The sequence below is a fragment of the Jatropha curcas genome, chromosome 9, assembly GCF_041381405.1.
Source record: "Jatropha curcas cultivar XTBG-Jc1 chromosome 9, XTBG_Jcur_1.0, whole genome shotgun sequence".
In the NCBI taxonomy this organism is placed as follows: domain Eukaryota; kingdom Viridiplantae; phylum Streptophyta; class Magnoliopsida; order Malpighiales; family Euphorbiaceae; genus Jatropha; species Jatropha curcas.
The window spans coordinates 23,530,375-23,545,593 of record NC_143159.1 but is presented as its reverse complement, the minus strand read 5'-3'; the positions used below and the strand labels follow the sequence as shown (position 1 = coordinate 23,545,593).

General features: G+C 32.2%; 1 protein-coding gene across 2 annotated transcripts; it reads left to right on the top strand.

Annotated features, from left to right (window-relative positions):
• The first annotated feature begins 2,166 nt into the window (after window positions 1–2,166).
• Window positions 2,167–8,827, top strand: LOC105644305 (putative disease resistance protein At1g50180). Of its 2 annotated transcripts, XM_089726053.1 has the most exons (5): window positions 2,167–3,366; window positions 4,142–5,858; window positions 6,875–7,159; window positions 7,962–8,501; window positions 8,608–8,827. In XM_089726053.1, exons 1-4 carry the CDS (start codon window positions 2,316–2,318, stop codon window positions 8,479–8,481), a joined length of 3,573 nt encoding a protein of 1,190 aa, XP_089582179.1. In that variant the 5' UTR covers window positions 2,167–2,315; the 3' UTR covers window positions 8,482–8,501; window positions 8,608–8,827. The 2 variants fall into 2 exon arrangements, with proteins under 2 accessions (XP_089582179.1, XP_089582178.1); XM_089726052.1 differs by having other exon boundaries at window positions 7,962–8,827.
• Window positions 8,828–15,219: the final 6,392 nt, after the last annotated feature.

Here is a 15,219-nt window from a genome sequence, read left to right as displayed (position 1 = left end):
TATAATCAAGCTAAGCATGACAACAACTGGGTTATTGCCATGGAAAAGGAACTTGCAGCACTTGAAGCAAATGATACTTGGTCACTAATAGATTTACCGCTTGGAAAAAAGGCCATTGGCAATAAATGGGTTTTTAGAGTGAAGTATCAACCAAATGGATACATAAATAGATACAAAGCCAGACTTATAGCTAAAGGGTACAACTAGCTCCTTGGCCTTGATTATACAGCCACATTTTCACCCGTTGCAAAATTAGTAGCAGTGAGAATCTTATTAGCCATGACAACAACTTACTCTTGGCCAGCCCACCAATTAGACATTAACAATGCATATCTCCTTGGATTTCTAGATGAGGAGATTTACATGCAACCACCGGATGGGTATGACTAGGCGAAGCCCGGACAAGTTTTTAAATTAAAAAGATACCTCTATGGGTTGAAGCAAGCTGGGAGACAATGGAATAAAGAGCTGACTTCCAAATTGAAAATTTTTGGTTTTAAACAATCTCATCATGACCACTGTTTGTTCAGAAAAGGTTTAGGTTCTAATCTCCTAATACTTCTTGTTTATGTTGATGATGTACTGATAACGGGAGTTGATGAGTCCCTAATCAAAGAAACTAAAAATTTCGTTCACCAGCAATTTACCGTCAAGGATTTGGGCGATGCAAAATTTTTTTTGGGACTTGAAATAGCAAGATTAGAGTCCGGTTTATTCCTTTCACAAAGAAAATATATTCAAGATCTTTTGGTGAGTACTGGACTTGAAGACTCTAAATCAGCATTAACTCCTCTAGTGCAAGGCATTAAGCAGTCATCCACCATGGATCCCTTATTATCTAATCCAGATTAGTTCAGGAGACTCATAGGAAAATTACTATAACTCGGTCTTACAAGACCAGATATCACCTATGCAGTGCAGCAACTGAGCCAGTATAACCTATGCAGTGCAACAACTGAGCTAGTATATGTAGCAGCCATGTCAAGACCATTACAAAGCTGCTCTTTACATTTTCAGATATCTCAAAGGGTGCACCACTCACGGCTTTTTTTTTTTTTTCCAGCCATAATAATTTTCCATTTATTTGCTAGTGTGATGCAGATTGGACTACATGCTCAGATACTACTAGAAGGTCTGTTACGGGTTTCTGCATTTTTCTTGGTCCATCTCTCATTTCTTGGAAAACAAAAAAATAGACTATTGTTAGTAGATTCTCTGCTGAAGCTGAGTACAAGAGCATCACACTCATAGTTTGCGAACTCCAATGGATAACTTATATCTTGTAAGATTTAAAAATTCCTTTTAAATCTCCCATAACTCTATACTGTGACAAAAAGCTACAATTCACATTACAAAAATCCTGTATTTCAGGAGAGGACAAAACATATTGCTATTAACTGTCACTTTCTTGCATATAAGCTCCTTGAAAGGTTCATTATACCAGCTCATGTTTCCACAAAATAACAGCTCGCAGATATCTTCACCAAATCTCTTCACTCTCTTGCTTTTTCTTTCTTATTGTCCAAGTTGGGATTGGTGACCTTTTCACCGCTTCCAACTTGAGGGAGGGGTGAAAGATTATATATAGAAAAGTCATGTTCAATTGTTAATTTATTTTTTAATTTGCTGAGGCGGATGTCTGGAAGCATCCAAATTAATTAGATGGCTATTCTTTATTTCTTTGTATATAAAAGAGACAGTGGGCAACAATTACAACACAGCGGAATGCATAGATATTTTTTCCATCTTCTTCTAGCTATTCTTTTTTTTTTTACTGCTACAAACATTTTCAATCAAGATTCTTGGTTTTTGTTCACAACTATAAGATTTATCCTTCTTTTTCCATATAGACCCATACATTAATAATTTTTAATTAAATTTTAAAATTATTTATAGAGTTTTTAATGAAAAATTAATATCTAATTACTTTATATTTGATTAAAAATGTAATAATTTTATATAGACAAATTATTCGCACAAATTGTGTTACAAGGGTATAATAATAATAATAATAATAATAAAAGACTATTTTCAAAAAGAAAAACAGAATTATTATTTTGAGACGTCGGATATCAGAAGGTGAGACTGTTTTTCGTCATAACTTGAGGACAAAATAATAATTTTTAATAAAAAATAAAAGAAAGAGACCCTCACAAATTCTGGCCGACCGGTGAATAGTACGCGTATTGCGGGCCTCCCTCCTGCATAAGCTACGACTTTCTAATACGTGGCTGTCTCCTTTTGACAAATTGTTAATTTTCTGGCAAAAGAGAATAAGGAAGGAGAGGCTTTCTCAGCCACCGAACAGAACAAAAATGGCTGCAGAATCTGCAGTAGCAATAGTAGTACAAAGACTGACGGACTTGCTCATTCAAGAAGCAATTTACTTAGAAGGAGTAAAAGATGAAGTTATTAGTATGCAATTTGAACTAAGGCGAATGCAGTCTTTTTTAAAAGATGCAGATTCAAGAAAAGAAGAAGAAGATAATAAAGAAACTCTTCGCAATTGGGTTTCTGAGATAAGAGAAACTGCTTATGATATTGAAGATATTATTGAAGAATTCGCTCTTAAAGTTGCTTTAAAGCGAGGATCAGGCGTGGTCAATGTTATCAAAAGGTATGCTTCCATTGCTAAAGAATCTGTAGAGCTTTACAAGGTTGGATCTGAAATTGGAACTGTAAAATCAAGAATTGCTGCTCTTTATTCCAATTTGCAAACTATTGGTATACAACCTAGAGAAAGAGAAAATCCATCAGTTTCTTCTTCAAGGCAACAACTCGTGAGGCGGTCCTATTCACATTTTGTTGAAGAAGATATTGTTGGTTTAGAAGAAGATGTGAAAATTTTGGTGGGCATATTGTTGAAAAGTGAAAGAACTTTTGTTTCTATTTATGGAATGGGCGGACTTGGAAAGACAACTCTTGCTAGGAAGGTTTATCATAATAGTGATGTTAGGCATTGTTTTGATGCCTTTGCTTGGGCTTGTATATCTCAACAATTTCAAGTAAGGGATGTTTGGGAAGGAATTTTGTTTGAGTTAATAAATCCTTCTAAGGAGCAAAGAGAGGAAATTTCTAGTCTAAGAGATGATGAAGTGGCTAAAAGGCTTTATAAAGTTCAACAAGAGAAGAAATGTCTGGTCATTCTTGATGATATTTGGACTGTTGAGACTTGGAATAATTTGTGTCCTGCTTTTCCTTATGGAAGAAGAAATTCGGGTAGTAAAATAATGCTCACAACTCGGGTTAGAGATGTTGCTTTGTTTCCAGATCCAATGTCTTTTCTACATCAACCTCGATGTTTGAATGATGAAGAGAGCTGGGAATTGTTTAAAAGGAAAGCATTTCTTGATAAAAATTATCCAGGTAAATTTTTCTCCAATTTGCTATTTTTAGATAAATTTATTACTGTTCTGTATGTTTAATTATTAGCATCAATTCTAATTTTGCATAAGAAAGAGGAAAATTTTGAAGAAATAGAACACTGCCATATATGTGATAATAAGTAGCCAAGGACTTAGAAGCATTACTTGAGTAATTTCAAGATTTAAGAAACAAGTAGACAGTAGTCACATAGCTTATTTGGCGTTCACCAAGTAGCCAAGCCATGAAAGAAAATAATGTGTGTATGCCTGCTCAAGTTAACTGCAAAATTAAACATCTTGATGGCAATTTTTTAATTTTGGTGGTTAGGAGATTGGCGATTTGAATTTGATTCTTGAAATTTTGCTGTTACCAATTTGGCTTATGGTTCAAAATTGATTTATCATTTCTTAGAAAACAGAGCTCACTCTTTGTGAAATGAAATTACAGTTCAATTTTCAGAAAGTGGAAAGGGAAAAAAGAAAATTATTTGTACTTGATATAGAAGACTCTGAACTCTCCTATTAGTAAATCTAGGAAATAGAAAACACACGACTGGTCACTTTTTTCTTTTATTGCATTCTTAATCTTGGGACTTTCTTTAAATTATCTAGTATACTAATCTGAAATTCTGCATGAACTTGGAATATAAGATTTTCTACAGTACTTGTCCCACTGCATTGCTATGAATCACTTAATTTTAAGTGTCATGCATCAAGTGTTCCCGTCATCATGATTGTTATAATTTCAGTTTAAAAGTTACGTATACTTGTTGCAGACTATAGAGCTAGAGCAGAAATGGAGAAATTAGGAACGGAAATGGTTGGAAAATGTACAGGCCTACCATTGGCAATCATTGTGCTTGGAGGACTACTGGCAACTAAAACAAGTATCTATGAGTGGGATAAAGTTAGTCAAAATATTATTTCCCACTTGAGGAGAGGCAAAGGCTTTGGAGTATCAGAGGTTTTAGCTTTAAGCTATCATGAATTGCCATATCAGTTGAAACCTTGCTTTCTTCACTTGGCTCATTTTCCGCAAGACTATGAAATACCTACGAAAAAGTTAATCCAAATGTGGATTGCCGAAGGATTCATATCATCTATGCACAATGATGAAATGGAAGAGGAAATTATGGAAGATGTGGCTCAACGTTACTTAGATGAGTTGGTTGAGAGGTGTATGGTTCAAGTAGTAGAAAGGGGTTCAACTGGAAGTATTAGAACTTGTCGTATGCATGATCTTATGCGAGACTTGTGTTTGTCAAAGGCAAAGCAAGAAAATTTTGTTGAAAGTTTCAGTCAATTACATGTAAATGATCAAACAATCTATTCTTTTCCTCAAGCCATCGTAAGTGATGCAAGGTCATTTGGTAGACTTCGTAGGCTAGCTGTATATTCTAATGGAGTCCTTAAAAAATTTATCCCCTCTCGATACAAAAGGAATTCCCATCTCAGGTCTCTTTTGTATTTCCATGAAAAGGCATGTCATGTGGAGAAATGGGGATCTATAAAATCTGTGTTCAAAAATTTTAAGTTCCTCAGAGTCTTAGATCTTGAAGGAATGCAAGGTCAAAATGGCAAGTTACCTAAAGAAATCGGCAAGCTTATTCACTTGAGATTCTTCAGCTTGAGAGATACTGATATAGATGAATTGCCAGTTACAATAGGGAATTTGAGGTACTTGCAAACTCTAGACCTTTTGACTTGGAATTCAACTATAGCAATACCAAATGTGATATGGAAGATGCAAAGACTAAGGCATTTATATCTTCCCGAGTCTTGTGGTGAAGATTCTGAAAGATGGCAATTGGCTTATTTGTGCAACCTGCAAACACTAGTCAACTTTCCTGCAGAAAAATGCAAGATAAAAGATCTGTTGAGTTTGACTAATCTAAAGAAACTAGTGATAGATGATCCAAAATTTGGACTGCTCTTCAAATCTGGTGCTACATTTAATAATTTGAAGTCTTTATCTTTTGTAAGTAATGAAGATTCTACTGTAAATGAAGTTATAACAGGATGTCCTTATCTTTATAAGCTGAACATCGAGGGGCGGATAGAGAAATTACCAGAGTGGCATCAATTTTCTTCAAATTTGGCCAAATTAAACCTACAAGGATCAAGACTTTCTGAAGATCCAATGATGAAACTGGAGAGATTACCCAACTTAAGAATCCTCCGTTTACAAATGGATTCGTTCCTTGGGACAACAATGGTTTGCGCTGATAAAGGTTTTCCTCAGTTGAAGTCTTTGTTTCTTTTTGACTTGCCTAACCTTGAAGACTGGAAGGTGGAAGAAGGAGCCATGGCTAATCTTTGCCAAGTAGAGATTTCAAATTGCACATCTATGAAGATGGTTCCTGATGGACTAAAGTTTATCATCTCACTCCAGGAAATAGAGATCAGATCAATGCTTAAAGCATTCAAGATTAGGCTTGAAGATGGAGGAGAAGATTATTACAAAATTGAACATGTGCCTTCTGTTGTGTTTAGGTATTGTGATTATTAGAATATCAATTTCTTTTTACCGTTAATCACGTGTTAATAATTCATATCTGAAACTATTTTCTATAAGTGATGAAAACTATGGGTGTTTTTATTATAGATCTCTGAACGGATATATAAATCATATGTGGATAGTTCAGGTGGAGTGGAGTTGAGATAATTTAATTGAACCGAATCAATGCGTTTCGATTCAATGTTTCTGCTTGAATTTAATTTTTGGGTGAAATTGATTTTTGAGAATTTTTAAGAATTAAACAGTTTACATTTGAATTTTTTATACAAGTAAAAATCAGACTGAAAACTTTTAAAATTAAATTGAATCAAACTGATTAATTCTGTTGGATTCGATCGGTACGACCTATTTTTGTCCACCCTTTTAAAATATAAAGGGAATGTCAAGCTTCTATGTACTACTAAAAATTTGCAAGGCTAGGATTTCCCATGGGAGGAAATAATATCGATTTTCCAAAACTAGATATTTTCAGGTTTGCCGCTCTGTTTCCGTTTTTAACTTTTTCCGACAGTTGCTAACTTTTAACCAGTGTTCTGTCGCTCAAACTTCAAAGACAGTGACATGGGGCTGGCCTCAGCCACCGCCGCAAATTTCTCACCCTTAATTAGCGCCGCCGCTGCGGCTATCACCACAAGGCCACGGTCATCTCTCCGCCGCCACCTTCACTTTCTTCCAGGGTCGCCTTCTTCTCCTCTGCTTCGTTCTCCTGTACGTCCATTTCCCTTTCTTTAATATTCAATTTTTCTAGCTAAAATTCCCAAAATGCATATTCTTGATGGAAATGGGTCGATTCCTTTCTTTCTTTGTTATACTGAAAATAGAAAAAAAAAAAAAAAAAAAAAACATCATCAACAATTATTGTTATTCCTGTAAGGATCTAGGAAATAATTCCTCCATCGATATATGAATAGCAATTTTACTAATTCTAGCATTTTCTTAGTCTTGTTGGAAGTATGCAAATTCTGACTGTGAAGCTTCAGTTTCTTTTCAGAAAAAAAATGCAGTTTTTATCCTCAGAGATCAATTACAGAGAATGTTCCCATAAAGTTTCTTGTAATTTGTTCAAAGTTGAAGATGACATAAATGATGAGGCATGCGAGTTAGTCAATGGAATGGAACTGTCAATTGGTGATGGTGTTGATACAATCCGTGCTTACCTCTTCAAGGCAGTGAAAAATAACAATGGAATTGGCATACTGCTCTTGTCTGATATTTTTGGGTTTGAAGATTCATCTACAAGAGACTTTGCGTACCGTGTTGCCTGTAATGGCTACAAGTATGTTTGCTTAAACCTTGAAACAAAAAGTGAAAGATGATGATGTCTATCCTTCTGCCATTTTCCTAACACATTTAAGTTTTTCCTCTGAATGGTGTAGATACTTCTCGGTGTCCCGTTTAGGGCAGCTTCAACTTAGAAATTTTAAATACTAAATATATTCATCTGCTTCAAAGAATGTGAAATATTTCCGAATCACTGAGGAACTCGATGCAGATTCAAGAAATTCGAAATCAAAAGATTTATTGCTTCTTGACATTAGTGTGGATTCATATAGTCGACTCCAACTAGTTTGAGATTAAGGCTTTGCTGTTGTAGTTGATAAAATTCCGAATCAACCCGTCTTGAACTTTCTGTGGCTTGGTGAATAAACTAATTTTTGAATGTCAGTTAAGAATAATATTTTTGCTTTGTTTAATATTACACACCCTTAATGGCTCTTATGTCCAATAAAGTAACACTAAATTCTCAACCTTTGGCTTCTTCTTATGTGTGTATGATCTTCTTATTCCAATTAGCTTCATTTCCTATTGATATTGAGTCTAATTATCCGGGGTTATACAATTCTGGAATTAATTACATCCTATATGCTAGCAGAAAGATTGAGTACTTGTGTATTTAGTTATTTTTAATTTTGTTCTCTAACATGCAGTTAGTTTGGAAGTTTGTTTTCTAATCTATTTGTGCTCCTTTAAATATCTCAAAGTTGTTGTAGATTGATGATCTTGTAATTTTTAGTAGTTCATTTTAGATTGGTCTAGTTGACTCTCAAACCTTGCATAATTTTGTCCTTTAACTGCAGTGTTCTGGTTCCTGACTTATTTCGCGGAGACCCATGGGGAAAAGACAGGCCAAAGTCCATATTTGAACAGTGGATTAAGAAACAAGAAGCCAACAGGATTGTGAAGGATATTGCCACAGCAGCAAAATGGATGGCTGATGAACTTTTAGCTGCAGGAATATCAAAGAAGCTTGGCATAATTGGGTTTTGCTATGGAGGAGGCCGAGTGGTGGACGTGCTATCTGAAGACCAGGGATCTTGTTTTAGCACTGGGGTCTCTTTTTACGGCACAAGGATTGATCCATCAATAGCTTCCAATGTAAAGGTGCCAGTACTATTTATTTCAGGGGACGACGATCCTCTTTGCTCAGTTGATGTCTTGAAAGATCTCGAGAAGCGCATTGGTCAGGGATCAAAGGTAGTTACTTTCGAGGGAAGAGGTCACAGCTTTGCACATCGTCCTAACTCGCCCGAAGAAGATGAAGATGCAGAGCAGGCTTTTGCAATTATGAGAAATTGGCTAAATGATGGTTTGGTTTAAGAAGATTGATGAAATTTTATGTATGTTCACTGTGCATATCAAGCCTTGCTGCATCTATTAATGAAGAAATGGTGAAATTTCCATCACTCCATATATCTGATGCTGCATCTGATTTCTTTGTTTCAGGAGTTTGTTTGGCTGCTGCTTAAATGAAAGAACTGACTTGAGGAAGTCATCTACTTTGTCTATATTTTAGGTGTATTGAGTCTGTAATGTAGACTACTAGTAAAGCTAGCATTGCAGGGTAGTAATGTTAGAATTCTGTATTAGGTTTGTCAAAAGAAGGGTAATAAAACTTCATGATCTTTTTCATTATATCAAAAAATTTGATGATCTTGTTTCTAAATTGCTAAATTTTGGTTGCTAAATTTTATTAATGATTTTATACTTGGGTCCCTAAGATATTATACTCTAATTTCTAAATTTTGAACTTATAGGTACCCTTCAAATTTTGTACTTGAATAAAAGTTACTCCATCCATTCCATTTTAATAGTAACATTTGATCTTTTTACAAAAATTAAGAAAATGATCGGAACACATTGATTTTTTAAAATATAAGGTTGAATGTCTAAATTACCCTTCTTAAAATTAAAAACTCTTCATTAATTTTGTTGTAAAATACTTAATAAATATGAATAAAATTAAAAAAAAATTAATATACTTTTAAAATTCTAAATAAACATTTAAATTGAAATAAAATAGAATACCCTTTCGTTATTAAAGTGGAACGGGGGAGTAGTATATAAACAAAAACTAAATTAGTTTGAAATGATTGGCATCAAATTTTAAAGCAAAATCTAAGAAAATCTAATGTGCCATTTGTCTTTTCCAATGCTGATTCATTTAACATTATATAAAATATGAAACCTATAATATTCAATCTTAGAATTGGTAGCTCTTTAAAGCCTATGTATTTTCCCTTTTGTTTATGTTACACGTTGTATAAAACAATTTTAAGAATCTTTGTATTTTTACTGTTTCGTCCTAGAATTCAATTTTTAAAGTCAATACTTTCCTTAAAATGTGAAAAATAAGAAGTCTTAATAATAGAATTAAATAAAAATAAACTTTATATATATATATATATATATATATATATATATATAGGCATGGCCATATTGCGGTTCCGGGAACCGGAACCGTCGGTTCGAACCGGCCCGGAACCGCAACCGGAACCGGTGAGAACCGGAACCGGAAAATTCCGGTTCGGTTCCGGTTCCAGCAAATGTGGAACCAGAACCGGCGGTTCCATAGAACCGGTCGGAACCGGAATGGAACCGCCGGTTCTCCGGCCGGTTAGAACCGCCGGTTCGAACCGGTTCGAACCGGCGGTTCTAGCCGTTGTAACTGTCAGATTTTTGTTTTTTTTTTTTTTTTTTTTTTTTTTTTTTTTTTTTAAATTTGTTGTTAAATGTCTTAACAACAAATCATTATGTTCAAACTTAAAAAAAAAAAATCAATTCAAATTTTTTTTTTAAAAAAATCATTATGTTCAAACTTAAAAAAAAAAAAATCAGTTCAAATTTTTTTTTAAACCGGTCTTAAAAATTTGAAATTTTTTAGGTGTATTTTTAAATTTTTTATGTTCAAATAATTTTTTTTTTAGTTGGTCTTGATATTTTAAAATTTTTTAACAGTATTTTTAAATTTTTTATGTTAATATAATTTTTTTTTTTAAACCGGTATTCAAAATTTAAAATTTCAAATTATGCGATTCGCCGGAAAACCAATCGGAACCGTCGGTTTTGTAATCGGATCGGAACCGGAACCGGAACCGGAACCGGACGGTTCCAAACCGGAACCGGAACCGGCCAATTTCGGTTCGGTTCCGGTTCCAGCTTTTCTGGAACCGGAACCGCCGGTTCCGGAACCGTGGCCATGCCTATATATATATATATATATCTCGGTAATATACAATATAAAATTCTTGATATAAATACGACGGATAGTTTTTTATTTTATTTTTTAACCAATAGAATTTAACTAAAAAAACTAATGTAACTAATGAAATTAAATTTTTTTAAATACCAAGGGAGACAAATCCTCAAGAAAGACAAAGAAAATAGACTGTGCTGACAATATTCAAGCCATCGTATACACACACATACATATATATATATATTCTCACTTTTTATAAGCAGTACTGTAAAGTTCTTTTTATTATGAGTTTTCACTAATTTAATGAATTTTGGAGAGAGTAGCCTGTGTTATTTTGACTTATTTAACATTCTAATGAATTAAAAATAGGCCAAATGACTAAAAATTTAAACTTTGATATTTTTATAGTTTTGACTAATTCTTTTAATTTTTTCAATTGATATTATGAACTATTTTTTTTTTAACAATTGTAGCATCCACCCATCTCTTGTCTAGAATTTATTTATTTTTATTCATAAGGAGACTCAATGGATTGAAATAACCCTATGGACTACACAATAGAATGTAGTCATTCTCTTGACTCACCAAATTGGTGAAAACTCTTGTGGTCTTGAGAACTCGAACTCGAGACCTCTCACTCATCGCACCTACTAAGTGGACTTTCTATGTACTTAGTCATTCATTAAGTGGATCTTCCACTAAAACAAACTTCGAACATTTTGTTTTTTGAAAGCCTAAATTAATTTGATTGTTGATGATGTTGTTGTTATTGAGAAATTTGAATTGGTATAATATAAAATCATAATAATTTTACTTAATTATAATCCATTTAGGTAACATTCCAGCTAAGTTAAATATCAGTGTTATTAAACTCGGTCCGGATATTGACCAGGTTAAAAAACTGGGTACATGGGTTGTTGGTTTAATTGGTTTCTAAATTAAGAAAATAAAAAATTATCTAATTGTATAAAAGTTCAAAGATTGTTCTCCTATTTTCCCTCCCCAATATTTCCATAATACTGTAAAGAACAAATATGCAGTACAACCAGAGAGGGAACCAAGAAATATCTATTTTTTTTTTTGTTGTTGTGCTCGATAAGGAAATTTCTTTTTTTGATTATCAACTTTGGAAAATTTCTGAAATTTTTTATGTGATTTGCCCTCTTGACCTATTTTTGCTTTTAATTCTTATTTTTTTTTTTCTAATTTATTGTTTTTGAATTTTATTATATCTATTTCACGGTTGCACTAACTTTGTGTTTTTTTGTTTTTGCTGTTACTTCATTACTAATTAAATGGAAAGTTATCAAGTGAGGGTAATCCTCATTCCTCATCAATAAGCTTGAATTTATTGTTTTATTGCAATTTAATTGTGTTTTTTTTAATATTTATATCTAATTTTAAATAATTATATTGATTATTTTTTGTTAAATTTAAAAATTTATATATTATAATATATTATAATAGACTACATTTGTGTTTACAGTTGAGAAATTTGGAATTACCGAATTTTAAATCGAATTTTCATAAAATAGTATGGAATGAAATTTTAAATTCCAAAAAAAAAAAAATATTTGGAATGAAATGGAGTGAAATTTTAAATTTCAAAATATTTCGGAAAGAAATTGGAAAGAGAGTCATTCTGTTCCATATCGTCCGAATTCACCCCTAATAGGAACCAACAAGCGCATAATGTTTGTATTTATGCGCATAATATCAGTTTAATCTTTATACTTTGAAATTAAAAAATTCTAAGCAAGAGTTAATTAAAAAAAGGTAAAAATTATAGTAGACCGTGTTATCTATAAGTATAATGTCATCCTTAATATTATTTGATATTGAAACGGTAGATTCCCTCTCTGCAGTATGAACAACGACAATGATTTTGCTTTCCTCTTCTTGTGATTTTCTGCCATTTTTGTCTCTATTTGTGTATATTCTTTGTTTGTATCTCCCTTTTCTTGTGGATGTCCTTCCACTTTCATATGTTTCATTCTTCTCATGCTTTCACCTTCCTCTTCTTAGGGATTTGCTTCCATTAACATGCTTTTACCTCCTATTTTTAGTATTTTTTCTTCTACTTCCATCTTTTCTTTTCCTTTTGCGCTTTTGTTTTTCTTTTCCTGTGGATATCCTTCCTTTTCTGTGTGTTCCATTATTGTCATCAATTTGTCTTTTCATCTTCTGCTTTTGTCTCTTCCATCATTATCATAATTTCATCTCTCTCTTCTTGCCAGTCTTCTTCTACTTCTCTCTGTCCCTTTTCTGTTGTTGTACAAAACATAAAATTAATATTTAGATGGAAAAATATGCTCTCTCTATCCCATTTTGTTTGCTTGTTATTCCTTTTTTGGATGTTCCAAAATATTTGCAAGGTTTCTAAATTTGTATATTTAAATAATTATTTTCCCATAATAACCTTTATGATTGTTCATTAAATGAATGACTTTTATTAATGGCTTAATGAGTTAAGGTAAAAACACGCAAAATAATTTTTGTTGACTAAATTTTTAATATCCATGTTTTGTCAAATCATGCAAACAAAATAGGACGAGGGATAAGAAGTTGTAATCTTTTAACCTTAAAAACTTTGTTGTCTGATTTGATCTTTTCAAAGTCATACCAAACTTTCTAACAAGATAAATTAATGATTAATCATACAATTATATGCATTATGTAATATTAAGTCTTTGAACCGCCGTGTCATTACATTTTTATGGTGGGTAAAATATACCTGGTGACTCTTGAGGAGCACAATTAAAAAAGTTGAGCAGATTTTCTATGATTCTCTAAGAAATTCTTCAACTCTTCCTTTCATTCTTTCTTTGGTAGCGACATGTGCTGTAGCCCAATTGGTATTTTCTTCGTTCTAAAATATATATTTTTAAATATTGGATAACTATGAATTAAACCATACTTGCATGCTCAACTTAATGATAATTATATCATAGTTAACATTTCTTAATAGATTTTTTTCGTAATTTAATAGATGAAAAATGTAAATCTTTTGAGCTCTGTTTGTTTTTTATTTATTTATTTTTGCAAAAGGAAAGCTGTTAATATTAACTTCCTAAATGGCTAAATCCTTACGTAGCAGAGGACAAAGACTATCAAAATGTTCTAACCAAACTACAAAACAAGCATGAGAACAACCCTATTCGCTTGTCTTGGAACCCAATAAAGAAAAAAAAAAAAAAAATCCAGTCTCTTAAGTTATGGCTTGCTTAATAATTGTGCTTAAGACAGAGACAGTAGAAGCAAGTAAGATATACCAAATTAGGTATGATCTGTTTCGTCTTCTCGCTAATGTTTGGAGTAGGAAATCTCGAGTTCAAGCCCTTTCGATCATAAGAATTTCATTAATTTAATGAGTCAAAGATAGCATTATTCTATATTATATAACTTATCATATTATTTCAACCCATTGACATATAAAATCAATGTTTACAAGTAATACTAAATTTTTTAGCATATATACTAGATTTATATTATGCTTCAAATTATAAGCTTAAAAAGAAAATCTATGCATGTGAATAATGTGTGAGTATATATGGAATAATATATTCAAGAAATTAAATTAAGATATAGAGAAATTGGAAATTAAGAAAAAATGTACCATGTCATCAATATCGATATAGTACCCATTGCCTTTTGCCAAACAAATTTCCTGCTTGAATTTTGATGTTAATGGCCTCAAATTTGGACCCATTTCCATTTGCTGGACAAATTTGTAAATTGGCAGTAGCTCCTGTAAATCATTCAAAATATATATACAACAAAAGCTATTATTATATGTAAAAAGAAAATATTTGAAATGGAAATTAAAATTTTTTAATTCCAACAATATTATTATGCAACATCTGTGGTTTCAAATCTGTGGTTTCAAATCGAGATCTTAATCAACTTATAAAATTGTAGTTTGGTCTCAATATAGTTAATTTCAGACTAATTTTTATCTTGGCAAAGGATTTGCTAGATTTTTTTATCTTTTTTTTAAAAAATCAGACCATAAATATCCTAATATTCAGGGCAGAGCCTTGGGCCTCGCCCACCCCGAGATTTTTTTATTTATTTATTTCTAGTGAAAATAACATTTTGATCCTTAAAATTATAGAAAAAAAAATTATATTTAGCTCTCTAAAGCTTAAAAAAATCTTGTTTGACTGGCTTAAAATATTTCTCCTAGATTTGCCCCTGCTAACATTATCAATTGAACTAGAACGTAAATCTGTTTGTTTGGTTGAATTTGGAGAAGGATAAAAATTTGGACAACTTCCTTCTAATCCAATAGTAGATTTCTTAGATCTATTCTGATTTGATCCAAACGACGACCAAGTCCATTGTAAGTTAAAACTGATGGCTTTGTCAATGATTCACTGATTGAAGTGAGTTACTAAGAAAAATGGTAGATTATCTTTCTTTTTTTTTAAAGAAGAGAAAACAAGGGAGGTTAGATATCATAAAATTCAATTTCACGATTCCTCTTGCTTATAAAAAAAATAGCACATGTAATTAAAAATTAAGATAAAAAATATTGATGAGGATTTTTTTGACTAATAAAATATAATTAATTCATCAAATCATATAAAAATAATTGTCCAAAAAAGCAACTAGAAATAAAGATAAATCAAAGCTGCATTTTACCAATCAAGGGTTAGATTATATCAATAAATCAACATGATCTACAAAATAAAAAAAAAAAAAATAATTACCCCTCGAATTTCAGCCATATATGTGGCAGATAGAAGATGACTACAGTTTATGTATAAACCATAATCTTGTTCTTGATTTGATGATGAAGACGGCACAAAGATTTGCATATCCAAGACTTTCTTTTGTGCTTCATCCATTTTTGTCAT

Bases quoted from the DNA above. Each gene is read 5' to 3' on its own strand.
- LOC105644305 (XM_089726053.1), top strand. From the start codon at position 2,316: ATGGCTGCAGAATCTGCAGTAGCAATAGTAGTACAAAGACTGACGGAC. The intron at 3,367-4,141 runs GTAAATTTTTCT...TACTTGTTGCAG, and splicing joins TCTTGATAAAAATTATCCAG to ACTATAGAGCTAGAGCAGAA. The intron at 7,160-7,961 runs GTATGTTTGCTT...CTTTAACTGCAG, and splicing joins GTTGCCTGTAATGGCTACAA to TGTTCTGGTTCCTGACTTAT.